The sequence below is a fragment of the Lampetra fluviatilis genome, chromosome 24 (assembly GCF_964198595.1).
Source record: "Lampetra fluviatilis chromosome 24, kcLamFluv1.1, whole genome shotgun sequence".
NCBI classification, from domain to species: Eukaryota; Metazoa; Chordata; class Hyperoartia; order Petromyzontiformes; family Petromyzontidae; genus Lampetra; species Lampetra fluviatilis.
Window position 1 is genome coordinate 10461448 of NC_136298.1, and position 24175 is coordinate 10485622.

The following is a 24175-nucleotide window of genomic DNA, read 5'->3' on the forward strand; positions in this document are numbered from 1 at the left end:
GTGAACAAATGACAGCTACTACCATTGTTGGTCACCGATGGCGATTCCAGCACTCCATAGTCGCTTTCTCGCTGTGGATCAGGACCTGTCGTGAAACAAAAACTCCACTGTGGACTTCACGGCGATGCCACTCCTCTCGACCCATTAGCGAACGTGAGGAGGCGAAGGCATCAATGGTCACAACGCGTGTTCTTGTTTTTGCTCTGTTGCCTGCACTACAGTAGCCTGTGCTTCACTGTCAACTTCATGAACTATTTATTCAATGTAGTTATCAGGAAATCTTCAAATAACATGGGTATGGTTTCATTGAATCTGACGTTTAAACAAAACTGTGAACCTTTAATGGTACAAAGCGTATAGATCAAAGGATATTGAAGTTTTTACGCTATTAATGTATCCTGGGAAGCCTGAATCTCAAGACTATTTTTCAAGTGCGTCCTGCAAAAGGATGTCTGGCCACTGTGAAGTTAGTGTGTTTTGAATATGGGAGGAAAATAGTGCCGCATAAATGCGGAAACTTACCATCCCTCATCATCGATTGCAAGTTCAATGCTTGATAAGCACTGTCTTGCTCTGGCTGAGACTCTGCTAAGAATATGAAATAGTGTCTTTAATTGAATCGAAATTAAACCAAGGATTAACATTTTGTCTCGCATAGAGTTAGCCAAACTGAACGAGTGTTATTTCCACAAAAAATAAATATACTTTTCAAAACAAAAGGTGTGGTTTACCTCTGAACACACAGACCACATACTATTATAAATGTGGTGGTCAGCACACGTTACTGAATTTCTTTTGAATACCAAACGTTTCATTTTATTCTGGCACGCATTTTAATAGTGCGTTTTCTTCCATTGTCCAGAAGTCTTAAAAAGTTTACCAACATTTACACATAGACGGTATACACGGGTCTCAATGGCAGATTCTCAAGTGGCTATCGGCTGGGTCATAATAAACGAGAGCTGTTTCCCCTGCTAGGAGGAGGCATGGCTGGCAGTGGCGTGTGGATGGTCTCCCACCTGATGCTGTGTGTAGCACACAAGGCTGACAGCCACACATAGAGACACCGCAGCAATGCCGACATCAACAGCGATCCCAGCCAAGAGGTAACCCCCTCCTCCATTAATGAAATGATATGCGGTTGTAGTGACCCTTAAGGGAGCTACGCAACGTGTGTTGGGTGAACGGGGTTCAGTGTGAGGAATGCTGTTTGGTTGTTGAGTGGTGGGTGGTGCCAATGACCTGCATTGAGCTTCCTTCTTCTGTAGCCCAACACAGCAACAACAGCAGCTCCAGCAGAGAGAAGCACAGCCAGCACCACTCCAACAGCCACCAACACGTACGGAGATGCCCCTGGCACTAATGCGAAATGCAAAATATGAAAACTGCAAGAACCGATGAGATGAGGAAAAAGTTTAAGGAAACAAATACAGTTTTGTTTGCACAATTTTTTAAAGTAGTGTGGTGACATTTACTCAAATGTGTTTCACAGCTGCGTAGTATGACATACCAAGAGCTGTTGCTTTAAATTCACTTTCCTGATCTGCAAGTTAACATTGAAAGAGAGTAATGATCATTCAAACATTATAGACAGGGCGGTTTCTTCATTAGGGCGATTGGGCGACGCACCACCAATCTCAGCCGTTACTGTGCCTCTGGATATAGTCCAATCAGCGTCATGTCACGTTCTGTGGAGTACCGCCTCTTTTTGGGCGATTTCACTCCGGCTGAGAATCGCCCAGAGTGGTCCCATAGACTTACATTCAAAGATGTTTTTTTTCGAACGGCGGGCGCTGCAATGCATTCTCTATGGCTTCCGGGAGGGCTGGCACTAACGTGCTTACGTCATCATACGTAAGCACGTTTCAGTCAACAATATTACTTGTCGCCACCTAGTGGAATCTTTAATAAAATAAACTGAGTGGATTGTAATAATAGTGAGATAGAAACAAACAAGATGTATTGTAAGAGTCAATTTATTTTTCATTAATATTAAAGAAGTGAAGTTGCCTTTGCATGGGTGGACCTTATCCTTATCAATCATCCAGACATTTGCCCCCCCTGAGAGATTTTGCAGGAGCCGCCACTGATTATAGATTTAATATAGAACGTACAAAATAATGTCAAGTGTTTTGTTTTAGGTTATTAAAAGGAAAGTATTGTACCTTGTGTTGTAAACAGTTCCGACATCAGACTCCCTGACCGATAATATCCTGTCAGCTGACAAGTGTAGACACCTGCAGAACTTTCATTCACCACTGAGATGGTCAGAGAGAAGTCGTCGTCGTCAAAAGCGGAGGACGATATGTTTACGTGGGAGTTGAGGTGGGAACTGAATGCAGCGTGAGGTCCGGCTGGGTGAGCCGCGAGTATCGTACGGACTGTGCTGTCACCACGTGGCCTCCAGTACCAGGTGACCGAACGAGACTCAGTGGAGGAGCTCCTCCACTCAAACCCAGGGTCAGACTCGGTGCAGGGCAACGTGATTCCTTCACCAATTTGAGCCGCGAAATTCCGAGGTGCGTTTTGGTGTGCACCTGCAGATCGTGTTAAAACAATGGTTTCATTACCAAACAGACAACTGCAGGATGCCACAATACAGCTACATACATTGCACCTGAAGGTATAAGCATGGCAATTGTGTTGAGCTTACAAATTACTTAAGTCAATTTAAATTTATGTCCGATGTGTGTAGTGAGAGTCCCACACGATCCCTGGGACGGAGTAATCAAGCAGGCTGGAGTAAACACTCCACGCTCTGATTGGTGAGGGCACGGGGAGCAAGGGGATTGTCCTGAACGTTCAGAAGGGAAAAGAACTGGAGGGTTGTGTGAGCGTCAGGTGGGATGGTTAGGCCAGGTGAGGGTAAGAGAAGTGACGATTGGTGGAGACGGAGTGCGACGAGGTGCGGAGCCAGGAAGAGGTTAAAAGAGGGAGTTGGAGTTTGGATTTCGGGGCTTTGCGGGAGAGAGAACGAGAAGGAAGGTGTGGACCCGTGCCGTGAAATAAAGACCTTACTTACCTTGTGGATGAAGAAAAGGGCTGGAGTCTTCTTTCATGTGTATTCATTTCATTTTTAATTTAGAATGATGGCAATTACTGCAGTTTATATATATAACACACTTGATCAGAGTATTTATGTTCAGTATGTGATGGCAATGTTTTTATGATGAAACTGAAGTATGGTGAGATGTGTACTTACCATTTTTCCGCACGTTCAAATTGTACGCTACCTCTAAGATTTCTCCACTCTCCCCTTTCAGGGAACACTTCCACAACCCACTATGAGCAGCCTTCACTTTCACCAACACGAGGCTGCTTTGATGGCTGATCTCAATCCCATTGTGAATCCATCTGACCATGTGTGCATAGGAGTCGTTAGAGAGCTGGCAGGTCAGACTGATGCTCTCTCCTTCTGCTACGGTGTCCGATGTGTTGGACAAAACTAAAGAACACGAAACAAAAAAACAATATTTACGACGCATTGATTCAAAATCACAGGTCAAACTAGCAGAGGTGGGACAAAGTCATTGTTATGCAAGTCCAAGTCGAGTCGCAAGTCATCAAATTCATGACTCGAGTCTGACTCGAGTCCAAGTCACATGACTCGAGTCCACATCTCATAGGTGGGACAAAGTCATTGTTATGCAAGTCCAAGTCGAGTCGCAAGTCATCAAATTCATGACTCGAGTCTGACTCGAGTCCAAGTCACATGACTCGAGTCCACACCTCTGCAAACTAGAGTACAAATCATTCTGAAGTTTGAGGTATGGCTTATCCCTGGTCACGTGGAATCCACAACTGTGATAAGATTCCAGGAGATAGGAGCCTGGAGTTCTCACAGCGCAGTTGAGATCATGGAATGCCTCCTGCACTGCTCCTCTACTCGTGATTACAGCAGCGGAGCACAGAGACTCCAGGGTGGGGATGGTGAAGGGGTGAAGAGGAGACCACGTGGCCACTGATCACGAGAAGCACTGTCCCCCAGGAATTGTCTAAACCCAAATCCCTCGACCTAAACCTGATTGTGAACGTGAACTCACAGCAGGACTCTGAATGGTCAATAGCAGCAGCGCTACTCGGAATTCTCACGTGAACTCTCCATATCGCAACTTGAAAAAAACTAAACCTGTTTTAATTAGCATGAAATATTGTGTAAATATAAGTAATTACTCTATACATTATCTATTGCATGATATGTCTCTTCAATCATTTGGACTCCATTACTGTAATATAACAAGTGAAAGTAATACCAGTGCAACAACATTTTTAGTTCCGCAAGTAAAAAACACGGGAATATTTCCACGTGAATGTGGCTGTGACACGACCGTTTACATGATAAAACAATTAGGCTTTCATCTGCAAGGGCGATGGCATGATGGGCAATGAGAATCAGATGATGCGCATCCAATGCTGAATGCTACAGAAATGACAGCTTGTATGTGCAGCAGCAGTAACAATCGTTCATGTGAACATAAACTCACTCCGGCATTTACGTCACAATCATGAACAATACTGTCCGACATTTCATTTTAATAAGATCCTGAAACGTGTTAATACGTAGAATATATAAATTTTCATTTTATATAATTTATATATATAAATTTATATATAAATATATATAAATTTTCATTTTTAATGAAAATTAAATATAAATAGAATATATACGTAGAATATATACATTTTCATTTCATATAATTTACATAAATAAATGTATATCTAAATATATGTAAATATACGTTTTCATTTTTAATGAAAATGAAATATAATGAAAATGATTTAATTTTAATTTTGAATGAAAATTTATATTCTATGACTTAATATTATCTTACCTTTGATTGTGATCAGTTCCATTGTGAGGGTGCCTATCCTATAGTAGCCAGTAAACTCACATGTGTAAACCCCACCACATGAAAACGTAACTTTCGACAATGTTAAAGGAAACTGATCTGTATAAGAAGACGATTGCGGTGGATCTTGTAGGTTCTGATCAGAACCCTTTGTTGTGCCATCATGCGATCTCCATTTCCAAGTGACAGCGCGTGACAGCTGTGAATGATCTTTCCACTTAAATCCAGGATCAGATTCATCACATGACAAAGTGACCTTCCCACCCTCGTGTATGAAATATTTCTTCATTGCGGGTGCCTGCCCAACATCACTTCCTAAAAAATAAACAGCAGTAAATTAACCAATGCACAATCATTATCAAAACATATACTAAATGTAAACATGTATTTGTTGCTTTGTACAGATTAAAATTCAATGTAATAACTCATCACGTGAGTTAATAACGTGACATTTAAATACATTTAACAGGACACTTACCAGTTGATCTAAACTCCAGTTTGTACGAGGCAAAGGGACGGCTGTGCTGGGATTGTAGAACACATTTCCATTCCCCCTGTTGAATTCGTTTTACTTTGTTCAGTGTCAGCTGATTGCCTTTGTCAATGTAAGTGTCACCATGATACCAAACCAGACCTGTTCCATCGGCACTGTTTGAGATGAGACAGGTCAATGTGACAGTCTCTCCTTCTGTCACAGAGCGGAGTGGGTTGGCTGAAACTAAAGAAAGCAAAAGCAGTAAAACAAACTCAGACATCAGCAGTGACTCCGTACTCCAGACTCCTCCACTACTCCTCTTGTGGACGAGACCACAGCAGCGACGCGCAGCGAGTTTGGGCGACTCGTAACTAGGGGTCGGCACGGTTTGGCTCAAACCACCAAACCGCGGTTTGAACCGAACCAAATCGGTTTGGTTTGGCTCTGTTTGAACGGGTTCGGTTTGGTTTGGGGCTACGAAAACCGACTCGGTTTGGCTCGGACAGGGTGGAACCGGCTCAAACTAGTTTGGTTGGTTGTAAAGGCGACACGAAAGGACATGCTGTAGTTGCCTTTGCCTGCGAATTCACTTTGCAATTGCATCTCCATGGCTCGAGCGGCTCAAGACGGCGCCATCCCCGGCGGCTCCAGCATCACAAGGTATCTCATCCACGACGTGGAAGAGACCAAACACGCCGGTAGCGACGAGGAGCCGATGGCGAGCGAACGTGAGAGCCCGGACGCCACGCGCGGCGACACGCGGCAGAGCCTCATGCGCACCCTCGGCGCCGCAGCGCTGCAGACCGCGACGCAGCCCAAGCCCAAGAGGCCCGTGTGTCCCGAGCGCTGTGGCACGACGAGTACTTTGAGACGAGCCAGGCCGCGGGCGACGTGCAGAGCCGGACCTGCAAGATCTGCACCCTCCAGTACGCGGGCTCCACCTCCTCGGGCACCCGTATCAAGCATCTCAAGACCCATGGGATCGTCGACCCCGAGTCGCCCACGGTCGTCACGTCGCCGCCGACGGGGAAGGGTTTGCTCGTGCAGTCCAAGATGGCCACGCCCATGTCAGCGCACGCGAGCAAGGCCATGGACAGCTTTGTCGCCGAGTACATCGCGACGAGTGGTCTAGGCCATAAACACGTAACATCGGATCCCTTTACGACTCTTCTTCAACGAGCTGCCCCGGGTTACGAGCCCAAGTCTGAGCGCACGGTCAAGCGCCGCATGCTCGAGATGTATGTCGTCCTCAAGCTACTCGTGCTACAGTACTTTACTACTTTTGGCTCTTGCGTCTCCTTGACCTACGACGGTTGGACAAACGACGCCATGACCGGCTTCTTCTCGGTCACCCTCCACTGGATGGACCCGGCGTCGTTCTCCATGTGCAACTGCATCATTGACTTCTTTTGGGTGGCCCCGGGCGAAGGCGTGGGCAAGCGCATGGCGCAGCGCCTGCACGAGCTGCTCGACGACTTTGGCGTGTGGCCGCGCCTGCTCGCCGTCGTCACCGACAGCGGTTCTGACGCCGTCGCATCCGCCAAGTCCCTCACGCTCCTCGAGGGGAGCAACCTGCGCTCGACGTGTTGCTTGCGGTGCATCGCGCACTGCGTCAACCTCGGCGTCAAGTCCTCATTCGGCGCGTTCGAGACACTGCTGCGCAGCTTCCGCGCGACGCTCGGCGCTATCCGCAAGAGCAAGACGAAGAGGGCGGCCTACACGTCGCTCGCGCGGCACTACCTCAAGTGCCCGCTGCAGCCGCCTTGCCTCGACGTGGTCACACGTTGGGGTAGCACGTACGTGATGCTCACGGCGTCGCTAAGGCAGCGCCAAGTGATCGACGCCATCTGCCTTGAGCCCGGCTGGTCGCGGAGCCAGGCCGGCTTGTCGGACGAGCAGTGGGAGCAGGCGGCGCTGCTCTGCCAGTTCTTGGAGAAGCCGGCGGCCATCTCCGATGCCATGGGCGCCGAGGAGTACTGCACCATCTCGAACGCCATCACGGCGCAGGAGGCTCTCTTGAGCCACTGCATGACCCACCGCCCGAGTCCTCATGTGGTCGTGAGCTCGGCCACCGTGACCATCTCCGACTACATGGTCAAGTACAGCGACCTTCTCTCGTCCGAACCAAGCCGCGTCGCCCGCTTTCTCGACCTGCGCCACCCCAAGCCCGCGGCCTCGAGCACCGAGTACAGCAATATCAAGGACATGATGACGGACATTCTCAACCAGCGCTACCCAGCGTTGACGACGGACGCGGCGCCGAAGGCGGCGCCGCGTGGGGGCATTAACATCCTCTTTGACATGGTCTACGCGCCCAACGCTCACGACGGCGCCGCCTCCGAGGTCGACCGCTTCCTGCTTGAGCCGACTCAGGACCTGAGCATGGACGTCGTCGAGTGGTGGAAGCTGTACGGCGGCAAGTACCCGCGCCTACGACGCGTGGCCCTCGACTATTTGACTATCCCGGCGTCGTCCGTGCCCTCCGAGAGAGCAAACTCGGCCGCCAAGCGCTCCTTTCTCGACCGACCAAACCTGCACAAGTGCACACTCAAGGCCGAGATGTGTGTGCGCTCGTGGGCGCGGATGTTGCCTAGTGTTGGGGTTTCACTGCCATTGAACTACCACACTGCGTTCAAGGACATTGGGCGTGCCAAGCTTGAGGAGATGGCTGTGGACGACATCGTCGTCCAGTACTTGCTAGTGAATCTCAATATGAAGAAAGCCTGCGTAGAAATTAGCGATTAATACACTTGATATTTGTATTGAATGCGAATATTGTTTGCCGCGCATCTTTTCGGTTCAAGCCAACTCAAGAGGTTTGGTTTAGCTTAGTTTGGTTTGGTTTTGGTTTGGTTTGGTTCAGTCGTCGCTGGTTTGGTTTGGTTTGGCTTGCTCAATTTGAAACCAGTTTGAGTCGGTTCAAACCGTGCCGACCCCTACTCGTAACCGGTCCCCGTTCACCACAGAGACCTGACGGGCTGTGTGACAGGGGGCGGTGTGAGGGGCCCGCATCAGTACCAACGTCTCCTGTTGCACTGACACTCCTGCAAGTAAACGCGCGGCTTCGCTAGGAGAGCGCCGAACAGGACTCCCGGTGCAATGCCACGTGGGAGCGATAGGAAGTCTGTGCCGTGTGACCTCCACGAGTCGCAGTGCCACGGTGAGGCAGAGGACGTGAGGCAGCGAGGACAATCTACCGGTGGCATTGCAGTGGAAGGGCTCGTCACGTGCAGTACCAGCGCCACGCATCACCCTCGCGTAAACTCTTGCAGCGTTTAAACCACAACTTGTTCTTCACGGATGAAATGTGATGAAAGTATATCACGATTAAAAATGTACGACAAATAATCATGCATTTCACTTTGAAGTGTAGGAAGGGTGCTTGTGCAAAATAGTGTAACACATTTCCTTACCTTCCATTGTGATAATTTCCATCGTTAGACTCTCGGTTCCAAATTCCCTTTCAAGGCAACTGTAAAACCCAGCGTCACTGTGCTGCACATTTGCGATTCGGATAGAAAACCTATGTTGATAATCATCTTCAGTGGCTGTTATCCTGGCCTCTCGTAAGTTTGTTAAATCGATCTCGGCTGCTCCACCGCCTTCACCACGCCGCCAGGTGACAGATCTGTTATTGGGATTGTCGTGCTGTGTCCATCCTGGTGTGTTTTTGTCACACGTCAAGGTGACTTCCTGTCCCACAGCAACAAAATACCTGCTGGCGGATGTCTGTAAATGAACACTCGCTTCAAAAGTGAAACGACAAAACGGCAAATTATACATATTGAACACTCCGGTACGGTTTTTAAATGTATGGTGCGCAACAAGTTGAACGTACATATTGTACGTAAACACAGTGTGGTGTATAACAGCACGTGAATAATAACTCACTGATGCGGGACAAGATGCAGATGACAACACTCATCCACACCGCACGCCTCCTCGTCCCCGTGTCCATGGCTCAGAGCCACGGCGCCGTCTGCTCAGTTCTCAGCACGCACCACGTTTTATGTCGCTCCTGCTGCCGCCTTCAGTTGAAGAGTCGCGACATCCCACCCACAGCTCGCTGAGGTTTCACTTCCAACCACAGCTCCCACGCCAAACCCCAGCCTCTCTCTAGAGCACGACTTCATGGTCACACTTCCTTTGACTGTTTCAGCGCCAAATAAATAAAAAAAAACGTTACCACTGTTATCGTGCTCAAACAGCAATTTATTGACCTAGAACAAAATACGAATTCATAACTAACATTAAAAACAATGAACGTGCTTGGGTATAGAAGAGTCGCCTGACGCCATTTGGAACGTGCGTGTTCAATTCGCGTCCGTGCACGTCAAGTCTGGTGGTGTGCGTCCATGCGCCATCCGCCTCCCTGGCCATGAAGTCGGAGGCCCTGCCTGGACGCGGCTCGCTGCTGTTTGACCCAAGGCTCAGCAGAGCCGCAGGGCCCCATCAGCGTGCAGCGAGATGCAACATTTGTCCAGGCTCCAGAACGCCAGAGGCCCAATAAATATAACAAACAAAATCTGTATTCAGAAATATGACTTTATTAATTATGTATAATTGTTTTAACAAGAATACAATGAATACTCTCTGGTTTTTTCGGTAAAGTCACGTAGATAGAAAAAAGAATGAAATAAATAACATGAATACTAGCTTCATTAAGTGTTATTTTTTACGTTTTAATGTCAGAAGGGGCTTGGGTCTTTTCTGCTTCGGTGTCCCGGGGGTAAAGACGTCTAAACCCGGCCCTTCTCTCTGCTCACACGGTCACTGTTGCTACTACCAGACCCTCTGTGCGTGCGCTCCATCTGAGTCAGAACAGGGATGACGTGAATGGTTCGCTGGTAAACAACTGCAGGATATAGAGCAAGTTCCATAACTTCCCTTGCACAGCCAATAGATTATAAATGCTTGTCATTTGGGTTTTTTAAGTACAGCAAAGCAGAATTACAACTTGCTTTACAGAATCAAGTTGAACAATATAACCGAAAAAATATACAGATTTCGTTTTTTATCAAATACCATGACCGTCCGTTGTTTCACAATTGCTGCATTAATAGTGGGAGACTTCTATTCAGAAAGACCGTAATAACAGCTGGCAATGACGACTGATGAGCATTTAAATAGCCACGCGTTTTGTTTTCACGTCTTCATATTTGAAGCCCAAGCCAGAAGGATTTCTCATTAAATCGCATTCCGTGTGAATAGCACTTACTTCTGCTTTTGAACACAACTGAAAGATTACGAACCTTCAGCGATTATTCCAATATACCGAATGTTAAATATGCACAGAACACATCTTAATACTGGATTGTTAATAACTCAAAACGTGAATTTAAATCAAGTAAATAACATCATAGAACTAAAACAATGTTACATGGAAATACTCGGCTCCAGAAAAGTAACTGCAAAGCATTTGGAAAATGTGTATCGCTCATTCATACAGGTCGAGGAGTCTCAAAAATGGACTTCTCAACCCGTGCAGCATTTGCCTCCTTGGTCATGAGGTCAGAGCCCGTCTCTGGACGCTGTTTGCTGCTGTTTGACCCAAAGCTCCGGTGATGCTGCTCCCCGTTGCATCCATTCAAACTCTGAGACACTGGGGTGGGATTTATAACTTCAAAAACAAGATTATTACTTGTGGATACTTACAGATGTTGTTCTGCCTCACGGCAGGGGTTTTGCCTCACGGCAGGTGGCGGGGGGGGGGGCAGTATGTACACAGGAATTTCCTGTTTTTGATGCTAATTTTGGTCACGTGACCAGGAAGTTGCGATTTAAGATTCCCGCTCAACCACGCGGGCGTCGGCCATTACACACATAATTTAAGATGGCGGCACACATTGCGTCCCAGTGAAGCCAGCCGCAATTGTATACCCCCCTTACGTTAACATCAACTGTTCTGCCTCACAGCAGGTGTTTTACTCAACGGCAGGAGTGGGGGTGTGAGTACACCGGAATTTCCTGTTTTGAGGTTGAGTTTGGTCACGTGAACAGCAAGTTACGATTTGACAGTCTTTCAACCATGAGGCTGGCGTCTGCCGTTACACAGAATTCAAAATGGCGGCACACATCGCGTCCCAGTGAAGACAACTGTAACTGTACATTGTGGGACTTTAAGAATCATTGTCTGTAAGTTCGTTTATGTTCTTATAATATTGGCAATGCTGTTATAATGTTAGAATGACCGTTATAATTATGTAAATGCCTTTATAATGCTGTTAAAGTGTTATTATAAATACGAGGCCTAGTTAACAACGAAGCCTGCAACTTTCCTTATTGTGAATGTTACTTGTAATTTAATAAGTCGAGTCAAACTTGTACCCAAGTAACTATATTGCGATCCTGAGAGCAAGGATGACGAAATATCTCATCCACAATTTAGTGTTATGTGTAATACTGTACATTTGGGGTGCAGTGTGATGAATACATGATGTGCCTTTATGTAACACAGCAGCGTATGCTCTTGTATAGTTATTCAGTGGTAATGTAAGGGCCTGGTCCATCCAGGATCTATTGTTTAGAAACATGTTATCTAAGACAATGTTATGATGCTGTGGTGTTCATTCATTGTGTTGGTGTTTCCGGGTATTAACAGATGTTGTATCTGTGCTGTTTTCTTACCAGTTTTACCTCGTTAAAATCAATAAATGACGTTTGGAGTCGGATGTTTACCCTAGCTCTGAGGGTTTATTGGACGCGAGGTTATCTACTCAGGTTGTGGTGCAACGCAGCACACAGCGAGGCCGAGACAGATGTGTAAATTACTCAATATTGTCAACTGCCATTATGTGGTGTAAAATTCAATCTCATGTGCTCCCCGTTGGATCCATTCCAATCGAAGCAGCCACCACAGAGCCAACTGTGGGACACTGGGGTGGATTTCTCACTTCAAAAACAAGATTATTACTCGTGGATACTTACAGATACGTGTAAATTGCTCAAGATTACAAACTGGCATCATGTGGTGTAAAATTAAATCCCACGTGTTACGATAAAGAGACATGTACCGCAACACACTTCTGTAATGATGAGGTATGGCCCGTTCGATGGTTTCTACCAATATAAAAGATGAACACTTTCATCGCAGCCATTTCTGCTTCACGTTGTCATGCTGGGTACATGCGTATGAAGTGGTCATTTCACAATGTCAACTTTAATTTTCATAAAAATATCATGAACAGAAATGGGCAGGGTAATTACTTTCCTTCCCTTGTGTTTCCCCCTGGTGCCGCACATACTTCCCATGCAGCCTTATCTTACACACAACAGGCAGTCACTATTCTACTTGCATAGCAAAAACCTTGAAGAATATTTCATCATTATAGTATGGTTGATGCATACACGAGACTGAGGGTATTAGTATAAAAAAAGATTAATTTGCTATGCACGAACATTTTGCATGCAAACATATTAACGTTACGGTCAAATGCGACTCTACTCAGCAGAATGTTTCCAAGCAGTCAGTGTGATGCCACTCCTGCCACTAACGACAAGCAGGAGTAGCAAGGTCAATAACTTGTCTTGAAACATTTGAAAATTATTGTACGGTATATATGGCTTTTTAAGGTACAGCAGAATGAAAAGCGACGTTTTATCAGTATCAAACAATAATTCTACGGCTATAAAACTACAAAATAATCAAATAAAAATTCATCAATAGTTTGATTAATTAGCATTGTACTCAACAACTTCACTTGGCCAGGCAAGGACCCACTGACACATCAAGTCTCCATTAGAAGCGTCACCTGGGCCAAACAGGTTTCAGGGCAGCAGTGCAATCCAGCCCAGATGTACAAAGACAAATAATGGCACAGATGGCAACCACGGATATACTGTAATGCCTATTCTACTCTACTATTACATCCCATGTTTGACGAGTTACATAATTAAATCAGCAGGCAAAATTTAGAAATTAGTAACTTGAGAACAATTAGTATACGCGGATGTGTACACTGTAATATAAATCACATTGATAAAATGTTTAACTGAATGCAGTGGTTCCCAACATTTTCCAGTGTGCGGACCCTTTTTCAACCTCCAAGCATTTCGCGGACCACCACATGCCACGAGTTATTTGAAATTCCCTCGGTGAGGATGTTGTTTTTATTTTCCGCGAACCCCATGCAGTAGCCTCACCGACCACCAGGGGTCCGCGGACCACCGGTTGAGAACCGCTGATAGAATGCATTTCATTTACCCTTTATTCTTTTTGTAAGGACAAGGCAGGTGCATATTGTCATCACATTGCATTCTGTGCAGTGATTGGCTCTACATCTCAGAAAGTCGCGACTGTGCGGTTGACCACCCGTGTTGCCAATTCAGCGATTTTGTAAGATCAGGTTTATTTATTTACACGCTTTTATTTAACTCACTTCGTCTGTTGTATCCTCAAAAAATAAATCTTGCAACTCAATTTTTACACACTTCCCAATGTGCTATCGACAGCAAACTTCGTATAAGTATGTCATACTGATGACAACACGATATTCTATCATAAAATATCCAAAACATATATTTTAAAACTTTTTAAACGTTTTTATTGAACTTACTGTATGTGTTGTCATATCCAAAAATCTTGTAACTCCATTTCAACCGTATTCCCAATGTCGTATCGACTGCAAACTTGGTATAGGTATGTCATACTGATGACAATACTATATTCTATCATTGAAAAATTTTCAGATATTTAAAAATATATATTTTTTACGGCTTTAATTGTCGACGCTCAACTCACGTTGGCTGTAAATCACCACGGTCCCTTACGTTGGGGAATGTCGAAAGAGGGGAGGGGCGAAGGGGGCAGGGGGAGGGGCAGCTCGGACAGTACATTTCATTAAAGCGTGTTTTTTTAAGTATTTTTACATATTTTATTATTAACCTGTTGAGAACTCAAGATGCCAGTAGCATCTCGTTTGCAAGAGTGTTGAGGCATTAATCTGCCTGCAGGGGGCGATGATCACTACGTACAATATTAATTTAGTTATTTGTTGAGTAATTTTTTGGTGTGTACCCCGCCACCGCTTCACATCAAGAGCCACGAGCAAGCCACTGCCTTTGAAACACCTTTTGGCCTCTACAAACCACTTGTGTGCTCAACGAAAACTAAAGCTGGGTCCGGAAGAAGCAGCCGAGATCCCCTGGAGATGCGAGCGACGGCCGCCGTTCCCGAGGGCCACCGCTGGGGCTGGGAGGCCCAGACGGCGCCTCACGGGCACGAGTGGCCAGGGCCCCCTAGCGGACACAATGAGGCACAGCGTGCGGTACAAACAACTATGAGACAGCGTTCGACTTTGTCATTGCTTTGGCCTTACCAAGTGAATTACAGTCAACTGAATTGTAAACATGTATAAACATAGACGTAACTTCAACCGAGAAGATGGATACAAATTGAGCAATCATTGGAAGGATGTTCTTAACAAGGTAAAACCTTAACGGATTCATGGTGTTGGCGTCATTTCCGCATCGCCAGCTTTCTACAGCCTCCCACTCCCAGCCCCACCTACTTCCCCCCCCCCCCCCTGGCATTTTGTCTGCTCGTCCTCTAAACGCTCCCCCCCTCCCTCTATCTCTATTTTAATTGTTGATTTGTTTGCATCGTATGGCTTAAACTCTGCGAGTTGTATTAAGTGCATAGAACAATCAAAATAACCCCAGAAAAATATACTGTACTCACAAGGCCTGTGCCGTCCTCGCGTCACACGTTAAGATTGTCATATTCGTCTGCAACAAACAGAATAACAGTTTACATTCCAGCATCAACAACGTATTAATGACCAAAGTACACGATTAAAAATAGTTGAACAGCACAAGCAAATAAACTCCAATGGAGTGGATGGATGAAATCAGTGGACGTGTCCCTTGGACTCTCAATAAGTTAAGCAACATTGCAGCGCCTGCCGCTGGCGATGTTGTGGTCGATGGCCAAAGTGAAGTGGGGCCACGTGGCGCTCTCTGCAGGTCGTCTCGTGCGCCCTCTACCTTCTGCCTCCTTCCGCTGCAGCTTGAGGGCTTGGTAGTGGCCTTCGCGCTCCTGCCGGGGGGCATCTGCCAGCAAGTTGTTGACGTTGTCATTCATACCATTGGAACCTCCTTTGCCAGTAGCAAAATATGAGAATTGTTTTTTTTACCCTTTTATCTGGGTAGATAAAAGGGTAAAAAAAACAATTGCCAGATAAAAAGGGAAAAACCAATTTATCGTAATTTATGTCATAATTTATACGTTGTAATTTAAACGTAATTTATCGGTCGTAATTTTTACGTCGTAATGTATACGTTGCAATTAATACATTGTAATTAATACGTTGTAATTCATAGGCGCCATCTGACTTCAGTTGACGATCGCAAGCGTCACGTGACAGCAGACATCCTCGTCGTCACAAAGTGTGTGACATAGCGACGCGTGAACAAATGACAGCTACTACCATTGTTGGTCACCGATGGCGATTCCAGCACTTCGTAGTCGCTTCCTCGCTGTGGATCAGGACCTGTCGTGAAACAAAAACTCCACTGTGGACTTCACGGCGATGCCACTCCTCTCGACCCATTACCGAACGTGAGGAGGCAAAAGCATCAACGGTGACAACGCATGTTCTTGTTTTGGCTCTTTTGCCTGCACTACGGTAGCCTGTGCTTCACTGTTAACTTCAATAACTGTTCATTCAATGTAGTTATCAGGAAATCTTCAAATAACATGAGTATAATTTCATTAAATCTGACGTTTAAACATAACTGTGAACCTTTAATGGTAAAAAGCGTATAGGTCAAAGGTTCTTGAAGTTGTTACGCTATTTATGTATCCTGGGAAGCCAGCGTCTCAGTGTGGCACATTAGGAATGGATCACTCTTTTAATTATGTCCTTGTGCAGCAAGGGAGTAAAGTGTGGTTCTGTGAAAGTCCTGATGTGCTGTGCAGTGCATCAATGCATGTGTGTACAGCAGCATGGGATGACTGAGTTTGAGTTGGGCCTGTAGGTGGCCTGGGAGGGTTATTGAATGACCGCGCGGATACACTAGCCACATGGTTAATGGCGACTCGGAATAATTGCTGTGTGTGCCACGTGCTGGTGCATTTTACAGAGTGACGGTGCTGTTCTTCACAAGATTGCTATTAACCACAATAAATGTGCTTGCCCCCGATTTCGAGCACCTGCCCACGTCCTTCATTTCGAGTGTGCAACATCAAGACTATGTTTCAAGTGCGTCCTGCAAAGGGATGTCTGGCCACTGTGAAGTAAGTGCGTTTTGCATATGGGTAGAAAATAGTGCCGCATAAATGCGTAAAAACTTACCATCCCTCATCGTCGATTGCAAGTTCAATGCTTGATAAACCCTTTCTTGCTCTGGCTGAGACTCTGCTAAGAATATGAAATAGTGTCTTTAATTGAATCGAAATTAAACCAAGGGTTAACATTTTAGTTTCGCATAGAGTTAGCAAAACTGAACGAGTGTTATTTCCACAAAAAATAAATATACTTGTCAAGACAAAAGGTGTGGTTTACCTCTTTGAACACACAGACCACATGCTATTAAAACTGTGGTGGTCAGCACACACTACTGAATTTATTTTGAATACCAAACGTTTCATTTTATGCTGGCACGCATTTTTTTATATTCCGTTTTCTTACATTGTCCACAACTCTTAAAAAGTTTACCAACATTTACACATAGACGGTGTACACGGGTCTCAATGGCAGATTCTCAAGTGGCTCTCGGCTGGGTCATAATTAACGAGAGCTGTTTCCCCTGCTCGGAGGAGGCATGGCTGGCAGTGGCGTGTGAATAGTCTCACACCTGCACGAGTGTTGATGTGTGTAGCACACAAGGCTGACAGCCACACATAGAGACACCGCAGCAATGCCGACATCAACAGCGATCCCAGCCAAGGGGTAACCCCCTCCTCCATTAATGAAATGACATGCGGTTGTAGTGACCCTTAAAGGAGCTACGCAACGTGTGTTGGGTGAATGGGGTTCAGTGTGAGGAATGCTGTTTGGTTGTAGAGTGGTGGGTGGTGCCAATGACCTGCATTGAGCTTCCTTCTTCTGTAGCCCACCACAGCAACAACAGCAGCTCCAGCAGCGAGCAGCACAGCCAGCACCACTCCAACAGCAATCGACACGTACGGAGATGCCCATGGCACTAATGCGAAATACAAAATATGAAAACTGCAAGAACTGAGATGGAAAAAAAGTTTACGGAATCAAATACAGTTTTGTTTGGGCAATTTTTTAAAGCAGTGTGGGGACATTTACTCAAAAGTGTTTCACAGCTGCGTAGTATGACATACTAAGAGCTGTAGCTTTAAATTTACTTTCCTGATCTGCAAGATAACATTGAAAGAGAGTAATGATCATTCAAACATTAGAGACATAATTTGGAACGTACAAAATAATGTCAAGTGTTTTGTTGTAGGTTATAAAAAGGAAAGTATTGTACCTTGTGTTGTAAACAGTTCCGACATCAGTCTCCCTGACCGATAATATCCTGTCAGCTGACAAGTGTAGACACCTGCAGAACTTTCATTCACCACTGAGATGGTCAGAGAGAAGTCGTCGTCGTCAAAAGCGGAAGACGAGATGTTTACGTGGGAGTTGAGGTGGGAACTGAATGCAGCGTGAGGTCCGGCTGGGTGAGCCGCGAATATCGTACGGATGGTGTTGTCACCACGTGGCCTCCAGTACCAGGTGACCGAACGAGACTCAGTGGAGGAGCTCCTCCACACAAACCCAGGGTCAGACTCGGTGCAGGGCAACGTGGTTCCGTGACCAATTTGATCCGCGTAATTCCTGTTTGCGTTTTGCTCTGCACCTGCAGATCGTGTTAAAGCAATGGTTTAATTACCAAACAGGCAGGACGGCACAATACAGCTACATATCTTGCACCTGAAGGTATAAGCATGGAAATTGTTTTAAGCTCACAAATTACTTTCGTCAATTTAACTGTACGTCCGATGCGTGCAGTGAGAGTCTCACACGATCCCTGGGACGGAGGAATCAAGCAGGCTGGAGTAAACACTCCACGCTCTGATTGGTGAGGGAACGGGGAGCAAGGGGATTGTCCGGAACGTTCAGAAGAGACAAGAACTGGAGGGTTCGGTAAGCGCCAGGTGGAATGGTGAGGCCAGGTGAGGGTAAGAGAGGTGATGATTGGTGGAGACGGAGTGCGACGAGGTACGGAGCGAGGAAGAGTTTAAAAGAGGGAGTTGGAGTTTGGAGTTCGGGGCTTTGCGGGAGAGAGAACGAGAAGGAAGGTGTGGACCCGCGCCGTGAAATAAAGACCTTACCTTGTGGATAAAGAAAAGGGCCAGAGACTTCTTTCATGTGTATTAATTTCTTTTGCAATTTAGAATGATGGCAATAACTGCAGTTTATATATAGGATGAAACGTAACACACTTGATCAGAGTATTTATGTTCACCATTGGAACCTCATTTGCCAGTAAAAAATATGATAATTGGTTTTTTACCCTTCTATCTGGCAACAAAACTGCAGTTAAAATAGGTGTCAGTTTTGTTGCCAGATAGAAGGGTAAAAAACCAATTATATTTATGTTCAGTATGTGATTGCAGTGTTTTTATGATGGAACTGAAGTATGGTGAGATGTGTACTTACCAATTTTCTGCACCTTCAAATTGTACGCTACCTCTGAGATCTCTCCACTCTCCCTTTTCAGGGAACACTTCCACAACCCACTCTGAGCAGCCTTCACTTTCACCAACACGAGGCTGCTTTTATGGCTGATCTCAATCCCATTGTGAATCCATCTGACCATGTGTGCATAGGACTCGTTAAAGAGTTGGCAGGTCAGACTGATGCTCTTTCCTTCTGCTACGGTGTCGGATGCGTTGGACAAAACTAAAGAACACGAAACAAAAATCAACATTTACGACTCAATGATTCAAAATCACAGGCCAAACTAGAGTACAAATCATTCTGAAGTTTGAGGTATGGCTTATCCCTGGTCACGTGGAATCCACATCTGTGCTAAGATTCCAGGAGATTGGAGCCTGGAGTCCTCACAGCGCAGTTGAGATCATGGAATGCCTCCTGCACTGCTCCTCTACTCGTGATTACGGCAGCAGAGCACAGAGACTCTAGGGTGGGGATGGTGAAGGGGTGAAGAGGAGACCACGTGGCCATTGATCACGAGAAGCACTGGCCCAGGAATCGTCTAAACCCAAATCTCTCGACCTAAACCTGATTGTGAACGTGAACTCAGAGCAGGACTTTGAATGGCCAACAGCAGCAACGCTACTCGTAATTCTCACTTGAACTCTTCATATGGCAACTTGAAAAAAACTAAACCTGTTTAAATTAGCGAGAAATATTGTGTAAATATAAGTAAGTGCGCTATACATTAACTATTGTATATGTCTCTTCAATAATTTGGACAACATTACTGTAATGAAACAAGTGAAAGTAATACCAGTGCAACAACATTTTTAGTTCCGCAAGTAAAAAACACGGGAATATTCCCACGTGAATGTGGCTGTGACACGACCGTTAACATGATAAAACACTTAGGCTTTCATCTGCAAGGGCGATGGCATGATGGGCAAAGAGAATCAGATGATGCGCATCCAATACTGAATGTAACAGCAATGACAGCTTGTATGTGCAGCAGAAGTAACAATCGTTCATGTGAACATAAACTCATTCTGGCATTTACGTCACAATCATTTTTAAGTTCACTAGGTTTGTTTTCTACCTGATGACGATTGCTTGTGTTGCAATCGAAATGTCGTGTTATATTATCTTTCGACGTGACTTTACCGAAAGAACCAAATAATAATTGGTAGCAGTTTACATTCATGGACTATTAATAAAGCAATTGTACACAATGAATAATGAAATGCATTCGACTTTTATATTTAAGTGAATATGCTTGTACAAAATAGTAAAATATAATTTACCTTGCATTGTGATAAGTTCTCGTGTTAAGCTGCTTGTTCTAAAGTAGCCAGCAAAGTGGCAAATGTAGAGCCCAGCATCACTGTATTGTGCGTTTGAGATTTGAATAGAGAAGCTGTCTTGATCAAAAGCAGACTTCAATGCTGTTATTCTGGAAACCAGTGCTATAGCGGTATTTTTCCTTACATCTCTAGTCCATTGACCAGTTTGCTTTTGATACTGGACAATCGTTGCGCTGCCACTACCCTGCCTCACCCATTTCCAGATCACAGCCCGGTCAGAGGAAGGGTGATCTTCCCATTTAAATTCTGGATCAGATTCAACGCATGGCAAAATGACCGTCTGGCCCACAGAAACAAAATACTTTCTGGGAGCAGGTTCCTTTACTTCACAAACATCTACAAAAATATAAAACCGAGAAATTATTACACTTTAAACATTGAAATTACGGACAAACATTTGACAATCTTAATGATACTTTAAGTTATCACACCTCCACAGGGGATGTATCACATACATCATATTCATCACATTTAGAAGATACTGATTGCATTGGTAACGCAAATTAACCACATTGTTAACAGATCCCGGTGAGAAATTAAATTCACCGAGGGCTTCATTTATTTTGAAACATTTCTGGGGCTGCACAAACCCCTGGACCCCCCCACCCCTTCCCCCAACTGATGGGGATAGCAAAAGGAAGAGAGGGGAAGGGATACATATTTTCCAGGGATCAACCCCAGACAGCTCCAGCTGAAATCAATCCCTGAATACACTTACTCTGTGATGAGACTTTCAAATCGAGAGAAGCAGAGGCTTGGTCAGTTTGGGTTTTTACACCACATGTCCATTCTCCCTCTTGACATCGTTTGACTTTGCGTAATATCAGTACAGAATTGCCTTTGTTCATCTCAATGCCACCGTGAGTCCAAACTATCTTGTGAACATAGGCAGTGTTTGAGATGTCACACTTCAATGTGACAGTCTCTCCTTCTGTCACAGAGAGGGATGGGTTGGCTGAAACTAAAGAAAGCAAAAGCAGTAAAACAAACTCAGACATCAGCAGCGACTCCGTGCTCCAGACGCCTCCACTACTCCTCTTGTGGACGAGACCACAGCAGCGACGCTCAGCGAGTCTGGGCGACTCCTAACCGGTCCCCGTTCACCACAGGGACCTGACGGGATGTGTGACAGGGGGCGGTGTGAGGGGCCTGCATCAGTACCAACGTCTCCTGTTGCACTGACACTCCTGCAAGTAAACGCGCGGCTTCGCTCGGAGAACGCCGCACATGACTCCCGGTGCAATACCACCGTGGGAGCGATAGGAAGTCTGTGCCGTGTCACCTCCACGAGTCGCAGTGCCACGGTGAGGCAGAGGACGTGAGGCAGCGAGGACAATCTACCGCTGGCATTGCAGTGGCAGGGCTCGTCACGTGCAGTACCAGCGCCACGCATCAACCTCGTGTCAACTCTTTGCGGCGTTTAAACCACAACTTGTTCTTCACGGATGAAATGTGATGAAACAATATCACGATTAAAAATGTACAACAAATAATCATACATTTCACTTTGAAGTGTAGGAAGGGTGCTTGTGCAAAATAGTGTAACACATTTCCTTACCTTTCATTGTGATAATTTCCATCGTGAGACTCTCTGTTCCTAATTCCCTTACAACCAGGCAACTGTAAAACCCAGCGTCACTGTGCTGCACATTTGCTATTTGGATAGAAAAGCTATAATCATCCTCAGTGGCTGTTATCCTGGCCTCTCGTGAGTTTGTTAAATCGATCTCGGTTGTTCCACTGTCTTCACCACGCCGCCAGGTGAGATATCTGATATTGGGATTGTCGTGCTGTGTCCATCCTGGTGTGTTTTTGTCACATGTAAAGGTGGCTTCCTGTCCCACACCAACAAAATACTCTGTGGAGGATGCCTGTAAATGAACACTCGCTTCAAAAGTGAAACGACAAAACGGCAAATTATAAATATTGAACACTCCGGTACGGTTTTTAAATGTACGGTGCGCAACAAGTTGAACGTACATACTGTACGTAAACACAGTGTGGTGTATAACAGCACGTGAAAAATAACTCACTGATGCGGGACAAGATGCAGATGACAACACTCATCCACACCGCACGCCTCCTTGTCCCCGTGTCCATGGCTCAGAGCCACGGCGCCGTCTGCTCAGTTCTCAGCACGCACCACGTTTTATGTCGCTCCTGCTGCCGCCTTCAGTTGAAGAGTCGAGACATCCCACCCACAGCTCGCTGAGGTTTCACTTCCAACCACAGCTCCCACACCAAACCCCAGACTCTCTCAAGAGCACGAATTCATCATCACACTTCCTTTTACTGTTTCAGCGCCAAATAAAAAAAAGTTACCACTGTTATCGTGCTCAAAAAGTAATTTATTGACCTAAAATAAAATACGAATTCATAACTAACATTAATTACCATGAACGTGCTTGGGTATAGAAGAGTCGCCTGACGCCGTTTGGAACGTGCGTGTTCAATTCGCGTCCGTGCACGTCAAGTCTGGTGGTGTGCGTCCATGCGCCATGCGCCATCCGCCTCCCTGGCCATGAAGTCGGAGGCGCTGCCTGGACGCTGGCTCGCTGCTGTTTGACCTAAGGCTCAGCAGTGCCGCAGGGCCCCATCAGCGTGCAGCGAGATGGGACATTTGTCCAGGCTCCAAAACGCCAGAGGCCCAATAAATATAACAAACAAAATCTGTATTCAGAAATATGACTTTATTAATTCTGTATAATTGTTTTAACAAGAATACAATGAATACTCTATGGTTATTTCGGTAAAGTCACGTAGATAGAAAAAAGAATATATAAAAGAAATAACATGAATACTTGCTTCATTAAGTGTTATTTCTTACGTTGTTTTAATGTCAGAAAGGGGGGGGGGGTATTTTCTGATCCGGTGTCCCGGGGGTAAAGACGTCTAAACACAGCCCTTCTCCCTGCTCAAACGGTCAATGTTGCTACTACCAGACCCTCTGTGGGTGCTCTCCATTTGAATCAGAACAAGGATGATGTGAATGGTTCGCTGGTAAACAGCACTGCAGGTAGATGGAGCAAGCTCCATAACTTTCCTTGCACAGCCAATAGATTATAAATACTTGTCATTTGTTTTTTTAAGTACAGAAAAGCAGAATTACAACTTGCTTTACAGCATCAAGTTGAACAATACAACCGAAACAAATACAGATTTCGTTTTTTATCAAATACCATGACCGTTCCTTGTTTCACAAGGTAAAAACCCAGACAATTCGTCCATGTTACAACTGTTGCATTTACAGTCGTAGACTTCTATTCAGAAAAACCGTAATAACAGCTGGCAATGACGACTAATGAGCATTTGAATAGCCACGCATTTTGTTTTCACGTCTTTATATTTGAAGCCCAAGCCAGAAGGATTTCTCATTAAATCGCATTCCGTGTGAACAGCACAGCACACTTTGTTACTTCTGCTTTTGAACACAGCTGAAAGATTACGAACCTTCAGCGATTATTACAATACACCGAATGTTAAATATGCATAGAACCATCTTAATACTGGATTGTTGATAACTCAAAACGTGAATTTAAATCAAGTAAATAACATCATCGAACTAAAACAATGTTACATGGAAATATACTCGGCTCCATAAAAGTAACTGCACAGCATTTGGAAAATGTGTATCGCTCATTCATACAGGTCGAGGAGTCTCAAAAATGGACTTCTCAGCCCGTGCAGCATTTGCCTCCTTGGTCATGAGGTCAGAGCCCGTCTCTGGACGCTGTTTGCTGCTGTTTGACCCAAGGCTCAGGTGATGCTGCTCCCCGTTGGATCCATTCAATAGCAGCAGCCACCACAGAGCCAACTGTGGGACACTGGGGTGGATTTCTCACTTCAACAACATTATTACTCGTGGATACTTAC

General features: G+C 45.4%; 1 protein-coding gene and 1 long non-coding RNA gene across 2 annotated transcripts; one reads left to right on the forward strand and one right to left on the reverse strand.

Moving 5' to 3' along the window:
* Positions 1–1282: 1282 nt before the first annotated feature.
* On the reverse strand, positions 1283–2318 carry LOC144941253 (uncharacterized). The gene is made up of 3 exons (XR_013639246.1): positions 2166–2318; positions 1511–1543; positions 1283–1359 (listed from the first exon to the last, which is right to left on the reverse strand). It is a non-coding gene; the product is annotated as an uncharacterized LOC144941253 (long non-coding RNA).
* A 3614-nt stretch (positions 2319–5932) lies between these two features.
* Positions 5933–10890, forward strand: LOC144941052 (uncharacterized). Its single transcript, XM_078867476.1, has 4 exons — positions 5933–6053; positions 6092–8015; positions 9664–9782; positions 10814–10890. The coding sequence occupies exons 1-4, from the start codon at positions 5933–5935 to the stop codon at positions 10888–10890; spliced, it is 2241 nt and encodes a 746-aa protein (XP_078723602.1).
* Positions 10891–24175: the final 13285 nt, after the last annotated feature.

What these genes read in the sequence shown, in the direction of transcription:
- LOC144941052 (XM_078867476.1), top strand. Translation starts at nt 5,933, where the DNA reads ATGGCTCGAGCGGCTCAAGACGGCGCCATCCCCGGCGGCTCCAGCATC. An exon ending in GGAGCCGATGGCGAGCGAAC is followed by an intron (nt 6,054 to 6,091) that starts GTGAGAGCCCGG and finishes GACACGCGGCAG; the next exon opens with AGCCTCATGCGCACCCTCGG. An exon ending in GTGGACGACATCGTCGTCCA is followed by an intron (nt 8,016 to 9,663) that starts GTACTTGCTAGT and finishes GTGCACGTCAAG; the next exon opens with TCTGGTGGTGTGCGTCCATG.